Below are 27,159 nucleotides of genomic sequence, written 5' to 3'. Positions count from 1 at the left end.
GAGGGAAAGATGATAATTCATTAGGATTACCTGTAAAGAAGGTGGGAAGAGATGAGCACACGTATTCCCCTTTCTAGAAAATTCCTTTCTGAGTGAGTCAGGAGTGGGGGCATTCCTGGTTAACCAAGAGTAGACACGAGAAATAGCTGGTCCTTAGGAATCACTTGATCTGGCTTTTGAGGCTACCTGGGGCCTAGGTTTCCAGGTCTGCCATGGGAAAAGCCATTTTAAATTTTCCAAGTGTTTCTGCCCTTTGTGCAAGCCATGGAACAGCTGTGCATTTCCTCCCTTCTCATGGGTCCAACTTTTACTGTCAGTGAAGTGGGAGAGTCAACTCACCTAGATTTACTTGTAGTTTCCTCCTGGATATGGCATTTGTCTAAAGGAGTCAGCAGGGCCGTGAGTTTGGCCTAGTGGTAGAGTGCTTGCCTAGCATGCACGAAGATCGAGGTTCAATTCCTTGGTACCACATGCGTAGATAAAAGCCAGAAGTGGTGCTGTGGCTCAAGTGGCAGAGCTCTAGCTTTGAGAAAACCCAAGGACAGTGCTCAGGCCCTGAGTACAAGCCCCAGAACTGACAAACAAAAAAGGAGTCAGCATAGAGCAATCGTTAGTTCTGTGTTGAACAAAAGGTTACAATGGCTGTAGTTTGCTCTTTATTTTCAGATTCAAATCAGCTAGAGGCACACAACAAAGCAGGGGAGAAAGGAGGCCCAGCCTCTAGGGAAGTGTAGTTGGAGTAGCCATCTAAGGCAGCTAGCATCTCAGGCGTAGGTGGTGACATATTGGGGTCCCATGTTCCCAAAGTAGGAACGCTCCCACTCACTCATAAGCTCAAAATGCACTGGACGGCGGCAGAAATTGCAGGCAGCTACAGACACATCTTGGAGAGGCAGTTCTACTTCAGTCCAGGCTTCCAGCAGCTTCTCTGAAGGTGGAAGAGAGAGGAGGGGAAAATCTTTAGACTTGGTCTTCTAACTCTCTATGTCACAGTATAAAAGTATAGATAGGCCAAAGTATTGTTCCTCTTAATCCTTTGAGGTGCATGAGGGCCAACAGTAGCTTTGTTTGTTCCAATGTGAGCTGTGGATATTTCCATTTATCTATAAGTGCTGAGATATATAAAAGATTGAGAAGAAGACAGCACCCGGCACCTGGGACTCATCCCTATAATACTAGCTACTCAGTTATCTGAGATCTGAGAATCATGGTTTGAAGCCAGCCCATGCAGGAAAGTCTGTGAGAATCATCTTCAGTTAACCACTTCTCCCCCACCCAAAACAAATGAGCTATGGCTCAAGTGGTAAGAGTGTTGGCATGAAGCACAAAAGCTCAGCGAGGGTGCCCAAGCCCTAGGTTCATGGTCCAGGATTGGCCAAAAAACAAAAAGGTTGAGAAGAAATCCTACGACAAAATTTCAAGTCATACTGGCTGTACCACTCCCTGAGTACAAGAACTGTGTGAGCCATGGGATGAATTTATGTATTTAGAGCATCCTAGCGTGATGATGAAGACGGTACTATCACAATCGGTGTTGTATCTAGGGCAGACTTTGGGGGAAATTGTTCCTGAGGAGGATGGGAACCTTTGGAGAGAGCCTGATCTAGCTGTAGGAAGTGAATCAAGTTATATGCCTGGCCTCTGCCCAAATAATCTTTTTTATGTGCATATATATAGTCTCATGGCTTTAAAAATCTCTATGCTGATGATTCTGAAATGTTTATCGCTAGCTCAGAAATCTATTTTGATTTCTAGATTTGTGTATCCAGTGTTATTTGTCCAGCTCCACTTGAATGTTTAGTAGTCATCTCTAACTTAACATGGTCATCACTGAACTAACAACTCATGGCCCTCCTCTCTATCAAATGTGCTCAGTGCAAACCTTTCAGAGCCAACCTTCATCTTTCCCTCAGTCTGTCAGCAAACACTATTAGCTTCATCTTTACAATATGATCACTTGTCATCACTTCTATTGCTATCATCAAATATAAGCCACCACTTCACCTGGAATATTGCAATGGATTGGCCTGCTTGCACTCTTTTCTACCTTTCAGGATATGCTCGACACAGAAGTTGAAGTGATTCTTTGAAAACTTGTATCAGATGGGCCATTCTTAGATCATTCTTAAGGGTCTTCTAGTGTAAGCCCAAATCCTTCAGTGACCTACAATATCCCACCCAATCTGGCTCCACATGGCATCTTAATTTGCCTAATTTTTCTTCTGTTGGTTCATACCACTCCACAGTCATCGTATTATTCCCTAAATATGGAAGGAATTCTCTTGTGTTAGAGTCTTCCCTGCATTAGGCTGTGTTCTCTGCCTGAGATGCCCTTCCCTACCCATCTAACTCCTTCACCGCCTTCAGAGTGTCCCCTTAGTGGTAAACCCTAATACTGTAATACTACAACCCAGCTCCAAATGAACCATTACCCTCAGCATTTCCCACTCCCCTTTTCTGCTTTATCTCCCTCAAAACTCTTAGAATAAATGTGCTATTTAATTTACTTATTATCATTTGTGCCAGTCCTGGGGCTTGAATCCAGGGCCTCATTGCTGATCTTGAGCATTTTTTTTTGATCTTGAGCATTTTTTTGCTTAAGGCAAGAGCTCTAATACTCAGCTCCATTTCTAGATTTTTGGTGGATATTTGGAAATAAAAGCCTCAAAAGACTTTCCTGTCTGGGCTGGCTTTGAACAACAGTCCTCAGATTTCAACCTCCTGAGTAGCTAGAATCCCAGGTATGACTCAGTTTTTTGTTGTTGTTGTTGTTGTTGTTGTTGTTGGTCGTGGGGCTTGAACTCTGGGTCTGGGCACTGTCCCAAAGCTCTTCAGCTCAAGGTTACTGCCCTACCCCAGCTCTAGACTACTGCTCTACCCTTAAAGCCACAGCCCCACTTCACGTTTTCTGGTGATTAATTGGAGATAAGAGTCTCATGGAATTTAGTGCCTTGGCTGGCTTTGAACCGATCCTCAGATCTTAGCCTCTTGAGTAGCTAGGACTATACGTGTGAGCCACCATTTCTGCCTTCATTTGCTTATTTTTAAAGAATGTTTTGGGCGGAAGTTTGGCCTAGCGGTAGAGTGCTTGCCTAGCATGCATGAAGGCCTGGGTTTGATTCCTCAGTACCACATACATAGAAAAGAGCCGGAAGTGGTGCTCTGGCTCAAGTGGTAGAACGCTAGCCTTGAGGAAAGCTCAAGCACATTGCTCAGGCCCTGAGTTCAAGGCCCAGGACTGGAAAAAAAATATTTTGATTATCCCTCTCTAGAAGAATGTAAGTTTGGGAAGAGTAGGCATTTTGTCTCATTTGGTTATCACTGAGTCCCCTGAATCTAAAACAGTGTTAGCCTACAACAAATAACTAATAATTTTTTGGAAGAACAAATAAAAGAATACCTGAGTTAAGCCTAGAAGAGGAAGGAACTGAACCACAGAGGGGAGGAAGGAGGGCATTCCAGTCAGAAGAAAGCAGTGTTAGCAAAGACCCGAAGGTAAGAGTAGAACAAATGAGGGGAACCAAAGTCACCTGCTTCATGTACGGAAATAAAATACAAGAGAGGAGAAGATATAAATATCACTGTTTAACATTATGCTACTGAGCTCCAACTTTGTTCTGTAGGCCAAGGCATCTACAAATTTTGGACTAAACATGTCTCTCAGTGCAAACAGTTTAGCATGTGTCTCCAATGTTTGTTTATGTATTATATATATATGAATTATTGTCACCCTGTGTATTAAATTCAGTATCAATAATGCTTAATTTTCTATTTTTTTAGGTTCTGAATGGCTGCTTTTTTTTTGTTATTGTTGTTGTTGTTTTTTTGTGGGTCATGGGGATTGAACTTGGCCTGGACGTTGTCCCTGAGCTCTCCAGCTCAAGGCTACCGCCCTACCCTTGAGCCAAGTTCCACTTCCAGTTTTCTAGGGGTTAATTGGAAATAAGAGTCTCAGGTCCTTTTGTGCCCCTGCTGACTTTGAGCCTTCTCAGCCTCCTGAGTAGCTAGGATTACAGGGGTAAGCCACTGTGCCTGGCTTTCTATTTATTTTTGTGCCAGTCTTGGGGCTTGAATTCAGGGCCTGGGCATTGTTCCTGAGCTGTGGTCAATGCTGATGTTCTACCATTTGAACCACAGCTCCACTTTTGGCTTTTTGATGTGATTTTTTTTTAAAAAAATTGGATATAAGTCACATATACTTTCTGGCCCAGGCTGGCTTTGAACTTTGATCCTCAATTCTCAGTTTCCAGAGTAGCCAAGATTACAGACAAGAGCCACCAGTGCTTGTCTTAATTTCTTATTTTTGAGATAAAAATAAATATAAAACTCTTAAATCTATTACCTCATCACATGGGTCATCCTACAAAACACACCTTAGAGATGACTGCTCTAGAGTATAGTTTCCAGGGAAACATGAAGAGAGCAGCATTGTTAGGATTTCAGAAAAAAAAGTCCCCACAGGGGTGAGGGGGGTGGTACAGAGACGAGAAAGGATTGGAGAGGAACTAGAGAGAGGAAATAAGAAATTATGTTGACATGAGAGGTTGTAGGAAAGATTCTGGATTTCTGGATGGGTTGGCTATGGGACTGAGGAGCTAGTGAAGTCATGAGAGATGCCTTTGTTAAATCTTTCCTGCAAATGCCCAGCATAAGTGAATATTCAGAAGCCTAAGAATACTGAGAGCTTGTAAATAAAGCCCATATCAATAAAGACTGAATTTAAGTTCCAAGAACCAGATCATCAGCTCTGGATGGTAGTAGACCTGGTATATAATCCCCCCACTCCATCACCACCTAGTCCCTCTGACCTGGAACCAGTAGAATATATTTTTTTATATGTGCTAGTGCTAGGCCTTGAATTCAGGGCCTAGATGTAATCTCTTCCCTTTATCTAATGCTGATACCCTACTACTTGAGCCATAGCTTCACTTTTGTCACTTTTCCTGGTTAACTGGAAATGAGCCTGCGGATTGAGGTTTGAAGCCAACCCAAGCAGGAAAGTCCATGAGATTCATCTTTAGTAACCATTAAAAAGCTGGATATGGAGCTGTAGCTCAAGTGGTAGAGCACAACCCTTAAGCACAAAATCTCTAAGGCAGAGCCCAGGCCCTAAGTTCAATCCCCAGGGTGCTACAAAAAAAGTTTCATGCCTGGGCTGGCTCCAAACTGCGATCCTCATATCTCGGCCTCCTGAGTAGCTAATATTATGGATGTTACCCACCAGCACGTTGCTGTAACAATACCTCAACTTCCACATATACATGTTACATGCTGTAACAATGCCTCAACTTCTACGTACACAAAATGGAAATGATGCCAACACATTGACATCAAGGATTCTGTTAGTGAATTCTGTAAAATGTTTAGATACTTAAGAATTAGCATCATTTAGTACTTTTGAGTGAGTGAATGAATGAATGAATTGTGCCTACCTTAGTTTGTCATCTTTAAACTCCTATACTGTCTGTCCTCCAGGAACTCATTGCTGCTAGAAATTCTTTGTTTGGAAATCCTTATACCATATCTACATGTACTTCAAAAAGACTTCCTTATCCACAAAGCCCATGCAATCTCACCTTTCCCAATCTTTGTAGCTATGAATGAACTCTCTCACTATAGCTCATCAGTATGTATCATACTGGATGGTACACACACACACACACACACACACACACACACACACACACACACACTAAAACAAAACTACATTCAACCAGAATCAAGAAGATTTACATGAATTAATGAAACTGCACTTCCTTAGGGGGATAATCCAAACTACTCAGCTCTACAAACCTCAATATAATCCCTGTCATGCACTGTCTTTTAGATTCAAAAATTAACTCTTTGGGGGCTGGGAGCATGGCTTAGTGGTGGAGTGCTTGCCTAGCATGCATGAAGACCTAGGTTCCATTCCTCAATACCACATATATAGAAAAAGCCGTAAGTGGTGCTGTGGCTAAAGTGGTAGCGCTGTAGCCTTGAAAAAGTCCAAGAACAGAGCTTAGGCCCTGAGTCCAAACCCCAGGACTGGCAAAAAAAAATTTAACTCTTTCCCACTTCATTTCTACCACCCTATTTTTTTTTTAAATCTTATATACCGTCTTATTATTTTGGTATTGGGGATCAAGCCCAGGACTTTGCACTTGCTACTTTGCCACTTGCACTTTTCCACTGAACTAAATCTCAGCTCTTTAAAAAGTTAATTTATATTTTTTTGTACCGGTACTGGGGTTTGAACTAAGGGCCTGGGCATTGTCCCTTAGTTCTTTTGCTCAAGGCTGGTGCTCTGCCACTTGAGCCACTGTTCCACTTCTGGGTTTTTGGTGGTTAATTAGAGATAAGACTGGTATAGACTTATCTGCTGGGGCTGGCTGTAAACCCGGATCTTGAAATATCAACGTCCTGAGTCATTAGGATTGCAGGTCGGAGCCACCAGTTCCCTACTCCTCCTACCCCATACCTGACTGTTTTCCTTGATATATCTCTTAACTGTTTCTCACTCTTCTCCTTGTTCTTCATGTTTTTCCCTCTGCTCGGAATGTCTCTAACACACCGTTCTTTCTTCTCTTGATCCAATACTGTTCACCTTGCAAGATTCAGCTTAGTTGTTACCTTTACTTGTAGGCCTTTGAAGTCCCTCAGACTAGATAAAACCCTTTCTCAATGAACCCATAGCTCCCCAATGCATTCCCTGTTAAGCTTGTCTGTGATGGTCTCTGCAACTAAACTAGAGCCCTTGTGAATCTGTGGGCTGTTTCTCATTCATTCATGACCCTGGTATTAGAGCCTGAAATAATTTCTAGATTGAATAGAATTTATCCTCCCAACTTCTTTAACTTCTTGTTCAGAAGGGGTAGGGATATGCAATAATCCTTACGCACAGAATTGAGTACTTACCCACAAAGTTTTCCATCATCTGAGGGCTGTGATGGGGGGAGGGTGCAAGGCGCAGCAGCTCCTCACCTCTGGGGACAGTTGGGTAGTTGATAGCCTGCACATAGATACTGTGCTTGGAGAGCAGGAGATCACAGATCTTGCTGTTGAGTGCTGCATCACCCACCTGGGCTCAAAAGAAAAGTCATTGAATACCTGCCACCTTGGCCTTGCCACTGGCTCCATTAAGCAGATGGAGGGATTCCAATCAAGGAACATCAGTGAATTGAGGCATGGATTTGGTTTTTTTTGCTAGTCCTGGGGCTTGAACTCAGGCCTGAGCACTGTCCTTGAGTTTTATCAAGTCTAGAACTCTACCACTTGAGCCACAGCACCACTTCTGGCTTTTTACGTGTCTGTGGTACCCAGGAATGGAACCTGGGTCTTCGTGCATGCTAGGCAAACACTCTACCACTAGGCCAAACTCCCAGCCCCTGGATTTTTTTTTTAAATAAGGGGCTTAGTAAGACCCAACAACTGCATTTGAAGGAGAGGTGGAGTTAGTACCAGGAACCTTGACTTGAAATTGTTTTTAAAGGAAAGCACATAGATTAATTTGTAGGTGGTTCTGGGTGAAACCAAAATCCTATCATGCTACTTCAAAGATGTTGCCAGTTAGCTACTGAAAATGTCAGATATTTTAAAAATGTTTCCAAACAAAAGCCTGGCACTGGTGGCTCATACCTATAATCCTAGCTATTCAGGAGGCTGAGATCTGAGGGTTGTGGTTCAAAGACAGCTGGGAAAGGAAAGTCCATGAGACTTTTATCTCCAATTAACCACCAGAAAACCGGAAGTGGCACTGTGGTTCAAGTGGTAGAGAAGGGTCCTTGAGTTAAATAGCTCAAGAACAGCACCCAGATCCAGAGTTCAACCACCCCCTACCTCTGACCAGAAAAAAAAATGGTTCCTAAGGAGCAATTATGACATTTGTCCCTCTGTATCTATGGGCTTTGCACCAAAGGATTCAATGAATCTCAGATTTAAAAAAAATAAAATGAGAAAAATAACCACAAAAAGTAACAAAGTATGTACTTAGCAGGGCACAGTAGCACACACCTGTAATTCTATATACTCAGAGGGCAGAGATCAGGAGAATCATGATACCAAGCAAAAAAGTTCATAAGATTCCACCACCTCAACCAATAAAAAACTGGATGACAGTTTCACGTTCTTGTCACTCCAGCTCTGTGGGAAGCACAAATAGGATTGCTGCCAAGGCCGGCTTAAATATAAATATGATATAATACCCTTCTCAAAAATTAAGGAAATCTAGCCAGATACTGGTGGCACAAGTATGTAATCCTAGCTGTTCAGGAGGCTGACATTGGAGGATTGTGGTTCGAAGCCAGCCCATGTATCAAAGTCTGTGAGACTTATCTCTAGTTAACCACCAGAGAACTGGAAGTGGTACTGTGGCTCAAAGTGGTAGAGTGCAAGCTGTGAACTAATGAGCTGAAGAGCTCAGGAATAGAACCCAGGCCCAGAGTTCAACCCCCAGGACCAACAAAAAAGAAAGAAAAGGAAATCTAAAGGTCCAAGAATGTGGCTGAAGTGTTAGATCAACTACCTAGAACAATTATAGTCAATCCTTAGGACCACCAAAACCAAAATAACAACCAATAAAACCCTTAATATATTTAATAAACCTTTTTTCTTGATATTTCCTAAACAATACAATATTGCAACTATTTATATAGAGTTCACACTGAATTAGGATACATCATCTAGAGATGATTTAATGCATATGGGAGGATTGCATAGGTTATATGTAAATATACCGTTTTATAAAGGGATTTGAGCATTTGTGGATTTTGGTATTGGGGGTGTGTGTGTGTGTGTGTGTGTGTGTGTGTGTGTGTGTGTGTGTGTGTGTGTTGGGGGGGGTGGGGAATGTCCTAGAACTTATCCTGCCAATATCAAGATGACTTTTATTCATCCATAGATTATCACAAGCATCCTTCCCACATTCTGACTTACTGACTTACTCATACCAATAGATGTCATTTAAGAAAGGAAGAGTTCATTTCTGCTTGGAGTGCATGTGTGGAAAGACTCTTGGAAGAGACAGATGGGGATAGCAGGGAAGCAGGGTAGCACTTTTACCCGGATGGGGATGATGTGGCTGGGGCAAGGGATAACAGGAAGGCCCTTATCCATTAGTAGCTGGCGCATGTGCTTGACATTTCGCTGGTGGGCCCTCCTCAGAGCTTGGCCCTCTTCTCCCTTGAGCAGACGCACAGATTCGAGAGCCCCAGAGAGCACCATTGGGGGCAGTGAAGTGGTGAAGATGAAACCAGCAGCATAAGAGCGTACCATGTCCACCAAATCACGAGTGCTGGCAATATAGCCACCCACACAGCCAAAGGCTTTGCCTAGAAACAGAGAGAAAAGATATGCACAAACTTTATAATCAGCACGTCCCCTTCACCCCAGAGAAACAAGACCATTCCTCATTTCACACAAGGTGATATATCAGAAGCTGGGACTGCAGATTCTCTCTCCAGGCTTCTGCTCATCTCTCTTGTCCGTGACAAGCAAAGAGTTGATCATTCTGTGGCTCTGAGATAGGGCTGTCAAGTCTTGCCATATGTAATGAGTAGATAGGAAGAAACAGGGTGGGGACCTTTAGCTATTTAGACCTGGAGTAGAACTATGATGAAGCTTGAAATTGGTGTTGGGGAGGAAAATAATTAAGTTGAACCTAGATATTTATTCAGGCGATTTGCAAACAAACAAAACTCTCCTAGTCTTTCTTTAGGAAGGACTGCAGTGGGAAGAGAGTCAAGAGGGGATCTGGTAGCACAGTCTAGTAGACAGACCTGGTATGTAAATTCTACCCCAGTAGCTCCTGCAGCTTTGGAGAGGAGGAAGATAGGGATCCAGCAAGAGTCTCTGGATTGTATGTAAGGGCAGTTCACTCACCGAGAGTCCCAGACACGATGTCAATCTTGTGCATGATTCCATCACGTTCCCCAATACCAGCACCCCGGGACCCATACAGCCCTACAGCATGGACCTCATCCACGAAGGTCAGGGCCCCATACTGGTGGGCAACATCACACAACTCCTCAAGGGGACAGATGGCACCTGAGCAAAGACAAAGCAGAGGACTAGGAGATCATACCCTTTCCTGGAATTTCCCATGTATCCCTGCTTGGGCTTGGAAAAAGGTGTTGTAGAGAAAGAAGGGTATGCACTCTCATTTGGGACTATTATACACTTTTTTTAAGCATCCATCATTTGTACCCTTCATAGACTTTGGCTGTGTGTGTGTGTGTGTGTGTGTGTGTGTGTGTGTGTGTGTGTGTGTGTGTGTGTGTGTGTGTGTATGCTCATGAGTATGTGCATGCTTGTTATGTGTGCTTTCCTGGACTGGAATTAAGTGTGGGTTCTCTAGTTTTACTTCATTATAACAAAGGCTATCAGCTTGTTTTTGCCATTTTTCATAGTCCTTTCACTACTGCCTTTCTTTTCCCCTGCAAATCTGTACCCCTCCCTCTCTCTTTGTAGGTCGTGTAGCTTGAACCTCTCCCTCCCCCCTCTCTCCCTCCCTTCCTTCGTCACTCCTCTCTCCCTCCCTCTCCCTCTTGTTCCCTTTGTTGGTTGTGGGGCTTGAACTCTGGGCCTGGGTCCTGTCCCTGAGCTCTTTAGCTCAAGGCTACAGTACCATTTCTGACTTTCTCTGTGTACGTGGTACCATGGAATCAAACCCAGGGCTTCATGCTTGCTAGGCAAGCACTCTACCACTAGGCCATGCTCCTGGCCCTATTACATATATTAAGTCATTTAATTCTCTCCATGTTCTAAATAGGGTATGATATAAAACAATTTAAAAACTTTCCAAAGCTAATAAATTGTTTTGCTGGGATTTGAATATGACAGTTTGGGATTTAAACCTGTTTATACAATTATTACATTATGTCATTTATGCTAGCTGAATAAGGGAATATTATGGACCTACTCTCGTTTCCGTTGTAAAAGGGACAAAATGAGGACCATGTCCCTTAAATAAATCCAGAAAAGAGTACTTATATAACATGACTTCCAGTCAACAGGGCCAGTAATAGAAAGCTTTAAGCTTTGTTGCATCTAGGAAAAGAAAGGAAGCAGGAAGGCATAGTTATGTATTTCTGTTAACACAAAATGAATGGAATGGCATCCATCATCTCCCATTTTTTACAATCAGATATTTCACCTTGGGGAAAATTGAAGCCCACAGATTTAAAGACTTGTTCAAATTCACAAAGATAAATATCAGATGTGGGGGTTGAACCTAGGTCTGTGTGATTTGAAAAGCTATATTGATTCCAATGGTTCATATTTAACCTTAGGAGAAATCATAGGTAATGATTTATGGATGTTTCCATTGTAGAAGTCAGACACAGATGAATGATTTGCACATCATTTCTAATGGAATGAGTATTGTGTAATGAAATTGGAGTTATATATCCTTGGTGAAAATATATTTGACACCAATTTCCTGAGTCACCTAAAAGAAACATTTATATTCTCTGTCAACTTTTCTTTCCTTACTTGTAAGATGAATGTAATTGTCTCTGTCTTTTGGCATTTATTAGCTGTAAGACTCTGGGTAAGTTACTCCAACTGAAACCATTGCCCAGTTTCTCATAGGAAAAGAAATAAAGGTAATAATAGCACTTCTCCCATAGCATTGTCATGAAGAATGAATGAATTAGTAGATGTAAAATAACAATATTTTGGCATGACATGCAAATAGCACTTTGTGGATGTTATCATCCTCATCATCATTATCATCAACATAATATCATCATCATCATAGTCATCATCACCAAAATTTTTGTGAGATACATATTAGTAAACATGTATTCATTCACAATATACATACCATCCATGGAATGAACAGTCTCAAATGCCACAATTTTGGGTGCCTTGGGGTTGGATTTCTCTAGGAGTTTCTTCAGGTGATCAGGGTCATTGTGTCTGAAGACAAATTTGGCTGCGCCACTGTTGCGAATGCCTTGGATCATGGAAGCATGATTGCCTGCATCTGAGTAAATCTCACACCCTGAGGAACCAAATGTGTAATTGTAATTCTTAAGCTTCTTCCTCAGTATGCCCACTTCAAACTTCAGATGCGACCTATCAGGAAAAGGGAGTCTAGCACTCTACCAAGTAATCCACAGTGTCACTTCAAGTTTTCTGGCGGTTACTTGGACATAAGGGTCTCATGGACTTTTGAGTGTCTGGGCTGACTTTGAACTGCAATCCTCTGATCTCAGCCTCCTGAGTAGTTAGAATTACAGGCGTGAGCCACCAGTGGCTGGCCATTTAATTTTTTTATGTGCTGGTTCTAGGGCTTGAACTTAGGCCTGGGGTTGTCTCCAAGCCTCTTTTGCTCAAGGCAAGCACTCTAACACTTGAGTCACAGAGACACTTATGCCTTCTTTTTGTGGGGGGCGTAGTTTATTGGAGATTAGAGTCTCACAGACTTTCCTATCCAGTCTGTTTTCAAACCGGGATCCTCAGTTTCCTGAGTACAGGTGTGAGTACTGCACCTTCACATGCCTATAATTTCTAATTCCTCCCTGGCTTCACTGTCTTGGAGTAGACATAAAATTAATTTTATAAGAATCTTTAGAGTTTCTTGAGGATAGGGCCTAGGTTCATTCTCTTCAACAAATCAAGTCAAGGCTTACAATGGGGTTAATCTCAAGGAATATCTGAAGATCAGGATGATGCTAGATTTTTCCTGGTGTAATAAATGACCTTTTCCAGGTAGTCCAGGTAATCTGCTTTTATAGTTACAGGAGTAAATACTTATTAGGCTTTTCCCATTGGAAACATGCTCATGACAGGTCAGAAGAAGGTAATGGCTATGCTGTCCATTGCCTTGACTGTGCAAGGGAGAAAACAAAGCTCCCGAGAAGGAAAGGCCTTGCTTTAGAATATGAGGAGTGCAGGGAATTTTACTGAGAGGGCAGGTGAGGTGGGAAATTGGCAGATTGCAGGTTCTTAGATCTTGGGAATTATAGTGACATTAAAGAATTGTGACCTTTCTACTTATGAAAATGAGTCACGGTTTCTTGGAAGATATCTCTTGGAGTATCTTCAGAGCAGGAATGAAATCATTTTATCTTTATATCCTTTGTTTTCAGTATAAGGTTAAGTACATAGTATATGCTAAAGAAATATTTCTTGAATGAATGGATGAATAAAAATGACTGATTTAAGGCTGGGTATTTACTGTCAGCTCATGCTTATGATACTATCTGCTGAGGAGACTAAGACCTGAGGATTGTGGTTTGAAGGTAGCCCAGGCAGAAATGCCCATGAACCTCTTATCTCCAATTAACCAGGCAAAAGCCAGAAGTGGAGGTGTGGCTCAAGCGTTAGAATGCTAGACTTGAGCAAAAAAGCGCCCAAGCCTGTGTCTAAGTACCAAGACAGATCAAAAGTACTGTTCTGAGTCAGGTACTGGGGCTTACACCTGTAATCCTAGCTACAGGTAGGCTGACATATGAGTATCTTGGTTTGAAGTTATCCAGGGCAGAGAAGCCCACTAATTTCTTATTAACTATCAAAAACTGAAAATAGAGTGCTCAAATGATAGAGCACCAGCCTTCAGGAAAAAAAGCTAAGCAAGAGAACAAGATCCAGCTGGGAGTATAGCCTAGTGGTAGAGTGCTTGCTTAGCATGCATGAAGACCCGGGTTTGATTCTTCGGTACCACATACATAGAAAAAGCCAGAGGTGGTGCTGTAGCTCAAGTGGCAGAGTGCTAGCTTTGAGGAAAAAGCCCAAGGACAGTGTTCAAGCCCTGAGTTCAAGACCCAGGACTGGCACACACACACAAAAAAAGAGAACAGGGGGGCCAGGAGTTTGGAGCTCTAGCCTTGAGAAAATCCAAGGACAGTTCTCAGTCCCTGAGCTCAAGCCAAGGACTGGCAAAAAAAAAAGAACAGGATCCTAAGGTCAAGCCAAATATAGGCTTAAAAAATATTGTTCTGAATCCTGGGCAGAACAGAGTGCAAAGAATATAGGGTATAAAGAAAATTATGTAGGTTCTAGGCTAGTGTAGTGATCAAAGAAATGGCAGAAATTGAATTCTAATGGTTAAAGAGGAGGGGATTCATCAAAAAAAGAAACCAAATAAACAAAAAAAATCCCCTCAGAAATGTTGCCTTTATTTGAGATCATAGATGACCTCAAGATGTCAAGAAATAGATATTTTCAGTGAGATGAAGAATCCACAGGAGGTGAGGTAATAGATTGCAACCTAGGTGACTGCCTCTAGGCAGTTTGCTTGTTGAAAGAAAAGAGACAGGGCAGTAGCTACAGAATGATGAGTTGAGGCAATGCCTTTTTTTTGCCAGTCCTGGCTTGGGCTCAGGGCCTGAACACTGTCCTTGGGTTTTCTCAAGGCTAGAGCTCTACCACTTCAGCCACTGGCTTTCTTCTCTTTGTATGTGGTACCAAGGAATCGAACCCAGGTTTTTGTGCATGCTAGGCAAGCACTCTACTGCTAGGCCAAACTCCTTGGTCCAGCAATGCATTTTATAAGATGCAACTGAGCATGTTTAAAAAGAGTGAGGTGTTAAAAACATAGAAAACTGTGAAGAAACTGATGGAGGTTCTTGAGCAGATGGTGGGAAGTGGGGCATAGGACTAATGGAAGGATTATTAAACAAGCAGAGAGTCATCTCTTCCACTATGACAGGAAACAAATAGGGAGCTCCATATGAGTTTGTAGGTATTTTGTGGTTAGGAGTTGAGGATGCTTGCTGTCTGTTGTTTTCTACTGTCAGTTTAATAGGAGGCAAGAGCCTCTGCTGGAAGGAGCAGAGAAGGTTGGGGATAATGGGAAAGTTAAAACTGTCCCCAGAGACCTGGACAATTACCTAGGGAAACAGGATTGCCTGACAACAGAGAGGATGGAGTGGAAGGTGGGGAATATTTGTTAATGGCTTCCTTCTCAGCAATTGTATGAGCCTAGGATCGACATGGCAGAATGGGAGAGTGGTATTCATCTGAGGCTGAGCTGGGTTGGAAAAATGAGAAGGTAGATAAGGTGATGACACTATTGACAGAGAGAAAAGTGGGAATATGTGATCTCATGTATAGTTAAAGGGATTGCCTCTAGGCAGTCTTTCATTGTGACAAAAGAATGAGGAAAGGTCAATGAGCAGACAAGTTGGTAGGTCTAGTGTCCATAAATAAGGAAATCATGCCTGGTGATTTCTGAATTATTTGGGAAGGGGCTGTGGGTTATTTGGTAAGGTTTTAAAGGAGAAATGACTTGAGCAAGCTTCTGTGAAGAAATAAAACTTTAAGTATTAAGAGCCCAGTTGAGCTGTGAGTGGTGACTTCCTGGTGTTATGCTGTGATGTTCCCTGCTACCCTACTCAATCCATGTGTAGAAAGAATGAGAGCCTGGCTGGAAGCATGGCCTAGTTGCAGTGTGCTCGCTTGGCATGCATGAAGCCCAAGATTCAATTCCCTGGAACCACATACACAGAAAAAATTGGAAGTGATGCTGTGACTCAAGTGACAGAGTGCTAGCCTTGAGCAAAAAGTGTCCAAGGACAGTGCCCAGGTCCAGAGTTCAAGCCCCAGGACTGGAAAAAAAGAGAAAGAATGAGAGTAGAAGGTTATAATTCTCTGTTTTGGAAGATATGCAAGGTAGATAAAGAAGAACAATGGAAACAAGGGAACTCAGAACTGAGGGAATGCTCTATGTCTGTAGTGAGACCGGATACTGTATGATAACTAAATTTCCGGCCACTGACTTACCTGGCAGGATTTTAGCCAGTGTGAAGAGAGTAGAGTCATTGGCCACAAAGCAGGAAGAGAAGAGCAGGGCTGAATCCTTCTGGTGCAGTTCAGCCAGTTCTTGCTCAAGCTCCACATGAAACTTACTGGTGCCTGAGATGTTACGGGTACCACCAGCTCCAGCTCCATGATGTTGCAGGGTCTCCCTGGTCCAGAGAAAACAGAAGAGAGACAAGAAGAAGAAGAAAAAAAAACAAAAAAGCTCACTGTTAGATATAAAGCCTTTTCCAGGTGGGAGGGTGATCAGTGTTGATGGAGGAATCTTATATCAATTGTGTCCTATGTGATGCAGTAGAGGAAGGACAGGAGACATGGGACCTTTCAGGGATGAGGCACTCAGGGATGTTGTGGAGGGTGGAGGAAAACCAAATGGAATTGGAGTAGTTGGAAAATTTAAAGGGAGGGTCACATGCTGTCTCTGTCATTGCTCATTCCACACTCAGATAGGAGCTCATGAACAATGAGTGGACATTGACTGGTTTCTCATCCTCCACAATAGCAGACCCTCAGGAGTTTAGAAATGTGTGGTTGTGTTGACTAATGTAGCCTATATCCGAAGAGTAGATAGTCTGAAATACTTTGGCCAAAAAGGTGATAGCAGAAATCAGGCTTCCACTGCCAGCTCTGCCTTTCCCTTCCATGTGTGCCTCATGATATTGTATAGATGTGTCTCTACAGCTTGGGATCCAGACTGCTACTCACTGTGTTGCTTGCAAGACCCGAGGGTGCCTGCTCATGCCCAGGTAATCATTACTACACCAGACAGACACATCCTTTGAGGCCACAGATGCATCAGCGAAGTGTTGCGCAAAGGGGTATGCATCAGCCCACCGGTTCACAGTCTTGAACACGCGGTAGGTGTGGTCCAGTTTCTTCTCCATGATCTTATCTCTGAAGAATTGGTCATAACCAAAGACATGGTCTCCTGCAGGAGTAGAAATGGGAATCAAAATAATGTATTGCAAATCCCTCTTCCTGGCTACTATTTTTTTGAAGGGGGGAATGCTAGTCCTGAGGCTTGAACTCAGAGTGCTCTCCTTGAGCTATTTTTGCTCAAGGATAGTGCTCTGCTACTTAAGCCTTAACTACATTTCCAGTTTCTTTTGGAGGTTAATTGGAGATAGGAGTCTCGTGGTCTTTTTTAGCCCAGGATGGCTTTGAACTGTGATCCTCATATTTTAGCCTCCTTAGTAGCTAGAATTTATAAGAATGAGCTACTAGTACCCAGCACTATATATTATCCATATTGTTGCCTTTGAGTGTGCTAAATGTTAGTACTGCCACTGGTTTTCTCAATCATATGAACTATCTACTATTTCATTCAACTGTACTTTCATTTATTCATTCATTCAGTAATTAATTTACATGTTTCACTTAGGCTTCCTACCCTTGGCATGACCTCATCCCTCTTCCAAAGATTAGTGCAGAAGCCTTCTAACTGGAATTACTACTTTCAGTCACAGTGGAAGAAATACTGACAGATCTAGTTTGTAATTATATATATATTTATATATGTATATGTATGTATGTATAATGTCACTTACTAGTTATATGGCCTTGAGCAAGACATGAATCTCTTGTCTCTGTTTTAATGTCCTCATCTGTAGACTGGACTAATAATACCTCTTTGCACAACTATGAGCATCTGGTAACAAACAGTATGTAATACATCCAAACTAACACTTGGCACCTAGTAATATTAGTATCATTACCTCTGTAGTAAGCATAGTCAATAAAACCAGATAATACTGAAGTATATTATCATGACTAGTTTTTAATGAATGTCTTATACCTTTGAGGCTCACTTTCAGGAATTTTAAAATATTATTTGATTTATTCTTCACAGAAACTGCATGTAGAATATCTTTTTTATAGATGTGAAGGAAATGGGGCATGAGGCGTGAAGAGCTTAATTAATTTGTGAGGTTACATAGCAAGTAACTATTCAGCAAACAAGTGACATACTAGGATTTATAAAAAGAACTGGGCAGTGGTGGCTCACACCTGTAATCCTAACTACTCAGTCGGCTGATATTTGAGGATCTCATTTCAAAGCCAGCCTGAGCAGGGAAGTCCATGAGACTTTTATCTCCAATTAGCCATCGAAAAGTGGGAAGAGAAGCTGTGGCAGAGTGCTGGTCTTGAGCAAAAGCTCAGGAACAGCACCCAGGCTCTGAGCTAAGCTCCAGGATCTGCACAGAAATGATAATGCTTTGTGTAGTTATATGTGGATAAAGCTGACATGCAATCTAAATGGCAAGAATGTAAAAAAATATAGAAATGCCCTAAATTATAAGTGCTTTTTAGCAGAATGCTCTTGTATCCACCATACAGAACATATTCCAGCTAGTAATAATTAGCAGATCTATGGTTATGGATGTAAAAGGATGTCCATGTCATATTGTTAAGTTGTTAAGACAAAAGCATCACAGCAAACTATGGATAGAAAATTGTGTTTCTGAAAACATCATGTATATGGTGATGAGAATAGAGAGGGACTCTCTCTCTCCCCCCCTCACTGCTTCCCCTGCCCCAATGCCATGTTTAGCTATATAGGAAAATACTGAGGAGAAATTATAACAAAAAGTTAATGGTGATGATGGTATTCTGAGTGGTTTAATTTTCCCTGTATATTTTTCTGTGTTGGTTGGAAAATAATTCCTTATTCTTTCCCAATTAGAATAATTGATCAAATAGCATTACAATAAATAAATATGAACACATACAAGAGAGATCCAAAGGGTCTATGAAGAGTAAGAGTTTTTGAGGGAAGCATGGAGAGGAAATAATGGAAGTGAAGCTAATATGTCATGAGCCTTCATAATATAACTATAATTTTGTCTCCTTCTCATGATCACCATTTAAAAATTCCACCCAAGACAAGTGACTTACATTCAAACATGCACACATCTGGCAAATACCAATGCTAAAATGTATCTTACAGACCCATGGTTTCAAAGCCCTTCTACCTCTTTCCACTGAGTTAGATGCCCTACAAGAACTCTTCTCTTTCGTCCACGGTTTAGTTCCACCCTGGCAAACTCACCGGCCATATTGTCCTGAATCAGCTGAGTAAGTTTCACTGCAGTCTGCTCTGGATCCTGGGAAGGAGAGAGTATCTTCTTCAGACTGGTTGAGGCCAGGGAGCTCAGCATGTCTGAGGAGTATAGAATTCATTGGCATTAAGTGAGGGAGAGAGAAAGTTCAACATGTGGTGTTCACTTGGGATCAATGCAAAAAAAATAGAAAATTGAGTTTATATTCTCTGCTTTCTACAGAAAAATCTTGTGCAAAATGAGCCCTTATTTATCCTCCCAAGTGACAAGTCTTTTAATGTCAAGAAACCTTCTGTATGGTAAGTAATACTTCTCACTAGGATCTTCTCTTAGCTCTGAGGTAAGAGGATTAACACATCCTGCATTTGGGAGACAGATACAGAAAAATGCGTTTGGGTCCTGTATTTTGGAGACAGATGTAGGAAATTTCATCTTGTTCTTTTTTTTTTGGCCAGTCCTGGGGCTTGAATTCAGGGCCTGGGTACTGTCCTTGGACACATTTTACTCAAGGCTAGTGCCCTGCCACTTGAGCTACAGCACCACTTCTGGCTTTTACTGTGTATGGAATACTGAGGAATCGAACCCAGGACTTCATGCATGCTATGCGAGCATTTTACCACTAAGCTACACTGCCAACCCCAACACCTTACTCTTTTGTTCTGAACATTGTTACATTTCTATTTTGAATTTATTGGCCTTAATTATATTCCAAAAAAGTGTTTATGAATGATGTCAACAGTGAGGCCACCTTGCAGATGTTAAGGTCATGGGTGGTTGCACCACTTGAGTTGACCTTGAGTTCCACACCCTTCTAAAAGATGTATCTCATTGAGTATTTATTTTAATGAAACTACTAATTCAAAATACCTTTCAAGCTGGGTGTGGTAGCTCATGCCTCTAATCCTAGCTACTCAGGAGGCTGAGATCTGAGGATCAAGGTTCAAAGCCAGCCCAGGCTTTAAAGACCCTGAGACTCTTATCTCCAATTAACCTCTAGAAAACGATAAGTGGGGCTGTGGCTCCACAGGTAGGGTGGTAGCCTAGAGCCGAAGAAGAGCTCAGGGACAACGCCCAGGCCCAGGGGAAGGGACCTCCAGCCTTGAGCTGAGGAGGTCAGGGACAGCGCCCAGGCCCAGAGTTCAAGCCCCATGACACACACACACACACACACACACACACACACACACACACACACACAAACACACACAAACCTTTCAATAAACAAGGCTCGTTAAAGAAGGCCATGTATACTTTCTACCTTTTGTCTTTCATATAATATAAATCCATATTCTTATGATGTGATCCTGGTTAAATGTAAGATCCTAGCCTTCTGGGTTCTATTTAGCTATCTAGAGAAGGGGAGGCTAAACTCTAGATGCTTATTATAGACATTAGGCTAAAAGATATAAGTTCCTGGATGTGCATGTATACTGGAGAGTGCATGCTTCAGTGCACAATCTTAAGTTATTGCCTATTATGGCTTCCCTGAAAAAGGACAGACATCTCATCAGAGGTTGTATAGTAGCTTCTTTTGGATTAGAATAACTCAAGACTATGATGATGTAGATTTAGGCATTAGCAGTAGAGAACTTGATTTCGACCTGTCTTGAAAGTCTTCACATCCTCTTGGACTTCTGGGGCTGCCTTCAGCACAATCTTGCTCCTCCCATCCTGGAATTCTGACAGCATGAAGGGACAGTGGCCTTTGGGCCAAGATGAAGAATCTACAAAACAATAAGAGAATGTTTGGGGATTCATTTCTGGTTATAAGTTTAGTTCAACAATGATGATAAAACATAATGTATCCTAAACCCTATCTCACATTATGATAGAACCATTGAGCAAGATGAATCTGGTCTCTGTGCTAGGGGAGCAGCTAAGCAGGTGGAGATAGTATATACTGAAGATACATGGTGCATTGTTCTAGGATAGAATCGAGGATGGGAGGACATGACCAAGGGTTAGCTCTGAAGAGGCTAGCAGTGTAATCAGTATGTGCAAATGTGATGATGCCCAAGCACAGTAATAATATGGGAAAGTATAATAATTTATGTCAACAGCAAAGGTACACAATACTGAGACAGTGGGATTGATTCAGGCAAATTAAAGCAGATTCCACATGGCAGGGGTATAGGATATAAAGAGCATTGCAATGACACTTTCTATACACTCTGGCAAAAGACATATCCTGGGTATATCCTTAAGCAGTTCACTTTGTCTTGACATTTTCATAAGAACTTTTCTAATTATTGGACAATGGTCTCTAGTGTAAGTTGAAACCTTGTGGTGGTTATGATTGTACTTTCTCCTCTGCCACACAATATTCTACCTCATAGTATACTTAAAACAATGGAGCCAGCTAGCTATCCATGGACTGAGATCACACACTGAAATAAATTTTTATCATATATATGTATATATATATATGTTTCCTCAAATACTTAATCACTACAATAAGAGAACTGACAAATATGTTATATATATATATATATAGCCTAAAAACCGATTTGGAATAATATTTACATACTGCCTGTATCTTGCTTATCCCATGTAACAAAATGTCTTGGGTATTATTGCATTGCACTGTCTTACTAATAGGAGATTGGATGGAAATTCACGCAAGTTGTAAACGTGTGGTAAGCGGTGTTAACAGAGAGGTCTTGACTTCTGTTTCCCCTTCTGCTCTGTTAATGACTTCTTCTTACCTCCTCCAGCTTTGGTTGACTTAAGATGGATTTGAGAACAGGCTGACCCTTGGGTGGCCAGGATGGGACAGCGTCCACTACCAAATAGGAATGAGTGAGCCTTGACCACATTACCCAAGAGGTTTGTGGGACCTCGAGCAAGTACTGGGCAGCACTGTAGCAACACAGCTGCTGCCACCATCTTGATCCCGAAGTCCTGCAGAAAATATGGAAGAGATGACATTCCATTATAACAGTTTGGTCACAAGCCAGGGGACATTCCTGTGCTTGATTCTTTGACTTTAGCTTCCTATCCGAAGCTTAGTGCTTTCCTCCAAGACAGGGAAAAGACTTCTATTCTAATTTTATCAGAGTACTCAGCCTGGATTCAGATTCAGATTCTGCCACTCTGTGATTATTAGAATCACTGAAGTGTATTTGTGTATTCAAGGATAAAAGTTGATTCACCTAGCTTCAATAAATACTTGAAGCTAGAAATCTATGAATACCATCCTTAGCCAAGTGAAGACTGACATAGTTCCTCATACTTACTTGTCCAAGAGCATTTCCTGACAAGGCTCTGCCAGAGAAGAAGAAGAAGCTCAAAACCATTTATCAGCTTAAAGAGATCCAGGGAACCAATAAGAAAGGAGGTCTTAGGGCATTTAGACTGTGTACCACCAGGTTGATATTGTCCTACATTTGGATTTTTATCTGGACATTTGGATAAGCACAGGTAAAGGAAGAGAGGAAAGAAAGACCCCAAGAGTGTAAAAGATGAGGAACAAAGATATTGCCTGTGGCTCAAAAGAAGAGGCAGAGTCTAAGACAAGAAAGAAAGGGGCCAGAGAAAAGATGAGGAAAAGAAAAACCAAAAGACATAGCACTCAATGGATATTTATTGAATTTTGGAGCAAGTGAATGAATGAGCATAAGTTCAAATAGGAGAAAGAGAAGGGAAATAAGGGAAGAGTAAAAAGAAATTGAAAAATAGAAAAGGTCACAGAAGGGAAGGAGAGAGAGAGGAAACAAAGACACGATCTTGGTAGAATTAGAAGAGCAGAAATTGTGGGTGAGAAAGAGGGAAAGGACACGAGCAGACATGAGAAAGAAGACTGAAAGACAGAACAGAAGAATAATGGGGAATACAGACGAATAGAGAAAGAGAAAATGAGAGGGGGAGAATTAATGAATGAAGGGATAAAAATACAGAGAAGGGGGACAGGATTATGGCCTAGTGGTAGAGTGCTTGCCTAGCATGCATGAAGCCCTGGGTTCCAGTCCTCAGTACCACATACATAGAAAATCCTGAAGTGGTGCTGTGGCTCAAGTGGTAGAGCACTAGCCTTCGAAAGCTCAAGGACAGTGCCCACAACCTGAGTTCAAGCTCCAGGACTGGCAAAAAAAGAATACAGAGGGATCACAAAAGGAACATGAAGAAAGATCCAGTAACAAAGGCTCATAAAACAAATTGAGAGAAAATACGCCAACAGAGGCAGAATGTCAGTAAGACTTGAGAAATTCTGGGAAGGGTTGAACAATGAAGATGTAGGGGAAAGGGGAGCATTGCACAAATAGAAGATGAGAGAGCGGCTGAGTGTCAAAAAGTGGGCAGAAGAAATAAAAAACAAGATTAATGATTGAAAAGGAGGTACTAGTGGGGGAGGACGAAGAAAAACTGAGATATACCAGGGGAAAGATAGCTAGAGGTAGAAACAAATAGAAAAGGGGCAAATTATGAAGCCAGAGTTAAAGGGTCAGACAAGATAAAGAAAGATACAGAAGAATGTGGGAAGACTAAGGTTCTAACACTGCCAAGATAGCTTCTGCACAGAAATCCTCTGTCTATAAACCTTCTGCTGTGAGGGACTGATGAGAAGATGGAACTCATGACCCCATTCTCAGTTGGCAATCTCCTACCTCCCTTCTTCTTACTACACAAAGCAATCCATCCCTCTTATTCTTAGAGCATCCTCTGTTACTCTCACAGGCTGTCCCAGCAGCCTGAATTACTTTGTAGGGTCTGGAGAAGTGGCCCTCGAAATTAGGAAAGGCAGAAAGAGTCCTGAAACAACTAAACAATCCATGTCAAGCCTTTAAGATACCATATGGAACATAGTATTTTTTCAGTAAGTATTAACTTTTTTTGCCAGTCCTGGGCTTGAGCTCAGGGCCTGAGCACTGTCCTTGGATTTTTTTCTCAAGGCTAGAACTCTACACTTGAGCCTCAGCACTTCTGGCTTTTTCTAAGTATGTGGTACCAAGGAATCGAACCCGGGTCTTCGTGCATGCTAGGCAAGCACTCTAACACTAGGCCAAACTCACAGCCCAATAAGTATTAACTTTTAAAATTTAAATTCTAGCCACACTACTTTCTTTGTTTGATGGTTTTGGACAAGTCACTCCCTTTCTTTGGGTATTAGTTTTCATCAACTGTCAAATGTGAGGTAATTATGCCTACCTCACATAGTTGGCCTTGAATTTGATCCAGTGCCTACTTCATATTTGTAGATAAGAGTTTCCCTTCATCTGCCTTCCCAAGAAAGTTAAAGCACCCAGGGCTGAGCCTGTAGAGGACAGATAAAGCTCCCAGAGTTTATCACTATTGAGGTCTGACCACTCCCCAAGCTGAGTCCAGGGTGTGGGAGAGAAGAGGAGCCTCTTCCTCGAATCACATTTGAGCATCTGGCTCTGGCTATTGAGCTGAGCTAAGACGGGTGACCAAGATTCCCCCAGAATCAACACAGCAATAATAGCAACATTGAATTATGTAGTGAAACAGGAAGCCCCCAAGATTGGAGGCAAAATCCAGTCCTGCCTTAGAATGATGGTAGAATAAGTCTACCTTCTATGTATAAAACTGAAGTTCAATATACTCATCCTTTCTCATGAGCTTTTTCTACCCACCTTGGTGGTAGGGGAGGTGCTGGTCCAGTGGCTTGAATTCAGAGCCTAGGCACTATCCTTGAGCTTTTTCTGCTTAAGCTACAGCTCCACCTATGTCTTTTTGGGGGTAGTTAATGGAAGATAAGCTCAGGCTGGCTTTGAACCATGACCCTTAGATCTTAGCTTCCTGAGTAGCTAGGATTACAGATATAAGCCACCAGTGCCTGGCCTCTAATAACTATGTGACCATGATGTGCTCAGGGTCCTGTGCTAGACTACTTGAAGTTCATTGAATTATCAAATCTATTCAAACTCTGTTTCCAATTTTATCTTTTCTAATACCCTTTCCCTGGAATCTCCCCATTTTTTGCTCTGTCTATACATCATTATGATTCTTAATTTTGTAATCTAGGCACATTAGACATTATGTCCATTCAATACCACTTTCTCCCATGAGACTATAGAGTATAAAATTGAATTAGGAAGGCAGTTCTGGTCATTTAGGGTATTAAAAGCACAGATTCTGGAGTAAAGCTACTTGAGTGTGAGTCCTGGATTCACCATTCACTAGCTTTGGGGTCTTCGGAAGATAACTTTCTGCTGTTTAGCTTCTAACTATAAAATTTAGATATTGTAGACTAGCTGCTTCACAGGGTATTTTGAAGACTAAGATAAACTATATGAAATATTAAGAAGAATGCCTATTCCCAAAATAAATGCTGAAAAAGTATTAACAATTGTTTTCTCTACTTTTCTATGTAGGGACGGGTACAGCCAAGGAAAGTCACATCATGAATATGGCAAACAGTCTGGAAAGCTAGTGACCAGATTCTTTCTTACTGTGGGTATTTGGGATCTGTATTTACCCTCTTTGAGATACCATTTCTCCATAGACATAACACTAGGTAATTTCATAGATTCCAGTTGATCTGATATTCAGATACACATTCAGTGTCTTAATCAGTCTTCATGAAAGCCCTCTCATAAGAAAATTGATGCCCTAAAAAACCAAATAACTTCTCTATGTCACAGAGCCTAGTATGTGAAAGCAGCAGGATTTTAACTGAGGCAATCTATGTCTAAATAACACTATATAGTCATTACTATGGGTCCATGATTCAAATCTTATTACATATTTTTGTAACTGAGGGCCTGAGTCCAGATGCTATACTCTACTCACTAACACAGACCTCTTTCTAGAACATTTACCTCTTGTGACCAATGCCTTTGCCAAAAGAGCCCATATCTAACTAAAATAAGATTTTAGGCTCTGGTAAAGATTTATTCAGAGACATGTGCTGTTGGCTCATGCCTGTAATCCTAGCTACTCAGGAGACAGGGATCTGAAGACTGCAGTTCAAAACCAGCCCAGTCAGAAAACTCTATGAGACTCTTATCTTCAATAAACTGCTCAAGAAAAGCTATAACTGATGCTGTGGCTCAAGTGGGAGAGCACTAGCCTTCAGAAAAAGAAGCTCAGGGATATTGCCTAGGGCCTGAGTTCAAGCTTCAGTACCTGTACAAATAAAAAAAGGCTTATTCAGTCCTTTATTCCACCATTCAACCATTTGTGCACTTTACTATGTGCAAATGCTTGTCTGGGTTATACTTAAAACAATGATTCCAAGCAAAGATAATGGTGACATTTCAAGCCAAATGATGGATCATAGGGTTTCCCTATATCCTTAAAATTCCTTTCCATGCCAGCACTGAATGAGCCAACACCAAAAGTCAGAAAAGCCAACTGCAACTTGACCCAAGTAGAGAAACCAGAAACCATTCATTACAGCATTCTTTGCTCCCTTCCCTTTATTTGTGCTCTGATTTAAAAGCACAATTAGATCTGGAAGGTAATTAGTTACTTGTCTTCAGGAGTTGGAGGCATCAGGCCTTACCTCCCTTCTTAGTATACTCATCCAACCACAGAAGATACTATTTTACATAGCTAGAATAAGAGAATCACAAATTCATCTATCTCACCAGTTCTCAATTCCCCTAAATCTTTACCCAGTTCTTCATTTCTATCCCCTTCATTTCCCTTTATATTTCCTTCTTAAATCTAGTCCCCTAAACTATGACCTGTCAATCTATGTGCCCTTGGTCAGGAATAATGGAAGGAAGAATGGAGACTTGCTGGGAGAAATACTTAGTATTTTCTTTTAAAAGAAATAGTAAGCTGGGTGCCAATGGCTCATGCCTCTTATCCTAGCTACTCAGGAGGCTGTGGCAATTCAAAGCCAGCCAAAGCAAGAAAGTCCCCGAGAGACTCTATCTCCAATTAATCACCAGAAAACCAGAAGTGGAGCTGTGGCTCACAATAGTAGAGCAAAAGAGTTCAGGGTTAGCAACCAAGCTCTGAGTTCAAGCCTCATGACCAACTAAAGGAAAAAGAAGAAAACAGTGTGATAGGAAGAAATAGAAACAGGACAAAGATCAAGACAGGAATTGAGGATAAGAAACAGAAAAAGGGAGAGATGGCAAGAAAACTCAGTGGAAGGAAAAATAAGAGAAAGCAAGAGTGTTGGAGAATAGGTAAAGTAATATTAGAAACTACCAACAGAGAAAATGGGAAAAGAAGCAAAAACTGATTAACAGGGAAAGATGGGAAGAAACACACAAAAAAGAAAATAACAGACTGTTTTTAAGAAACATAATATCAGATTCAGTGAGATAATAGAGTATGCAGCTCTGAGGTAGACAGGTATACCAAGAGAGAAGGCACCAGGCTGAAAATTAGCTCTTACCTGTTGCCCTGCACTGAGGACGAACGGAAGACGGGTGAGTGC

The 27,159-nt window shown here is 41.6% G+C and overlaps 1 protein-coding gene across 1 annotated transcript; it reads right to left on the bottom strand.

Moving 5' to 3' along the window:
• Nucleotides 1-643: 643 nt before the first annotated feature.
• Alas2 (5'-aminolevulinate synthase 2) lies at nucleotides 644-27,159 on the bottom strand. Its single transcript, XM_090325882.1, has 11 exons — nucleotides 27,118-27,159; nucleotides 21,509-21,704; nucleotides 20,405-20,527; nucleotides 18,794-18,904; nucleotides 16,450-16,672; nucleotides 15,709-15,893; nucleotides 11,804-11,983; nucleotides 9,859-10,023; nucleotides 9,040-9,308; nucleotides 6,898-7,060; nucleotides 644-928 (listed from the first exon to the last, which is right to left on the bottom strand). The coding sequence occupies exons 2-11, from the start codon at nucleotides 21,687-21,689 to the stop codon at nucleotides 765-767; spliced, it is 1,764 nt and encodes a 587-aa protein (XP_090182008.1). The 5' UTR covers nucleotides 21,690-21,704; nucleotides 27,118-27,159; the 3' UTR covers nucleotides 644-764.

This window comes from Megascapheus bottae, chromosome X, assembly GCF_031878675.1.
Source record: "Megascapheus bottae isolate mThoBot1 chromosome X, mThoBot2.hap1, whole genome shotgun sequence".
Lineage (NCBI taxonomy): Eukaryota > Metazoa > Chordata > Mammalia > Rodentia > Geomyidae > Megascapheus > Megascapheus bottae.
The sequence above is the reverse complement of the archived record's forward strand: the minus strand, read 5'-3'. Positions and strand labels throughout refer to the sequence as shown.

Excerpts from the sequence above, each read along its gene's own strand:
- Alas2 (XM_090325882.1), bottom strand. The coding sequence starts at position 21,689 with ATGGTGGCAGCAGCTGTGTTGCTACAGTGCTGCCCAGTACTTGCTCGA. Across the intron at positions 18,905-20,404 it reads TGTGAAGACTTTCAAGACAG|ACATGCTGAGCTCCCTGGCC; the intron begins GTCGAAATCAAG and ends TATACTCCTCAG. Across the intron at positions 929-6,897 it reads GATGATGGAAAACTTTGTGG|AGAAGCTGCTGGAAGCCTGG; the intron begins GTAAGTACTCAA and ends TTCCACCTTCAG.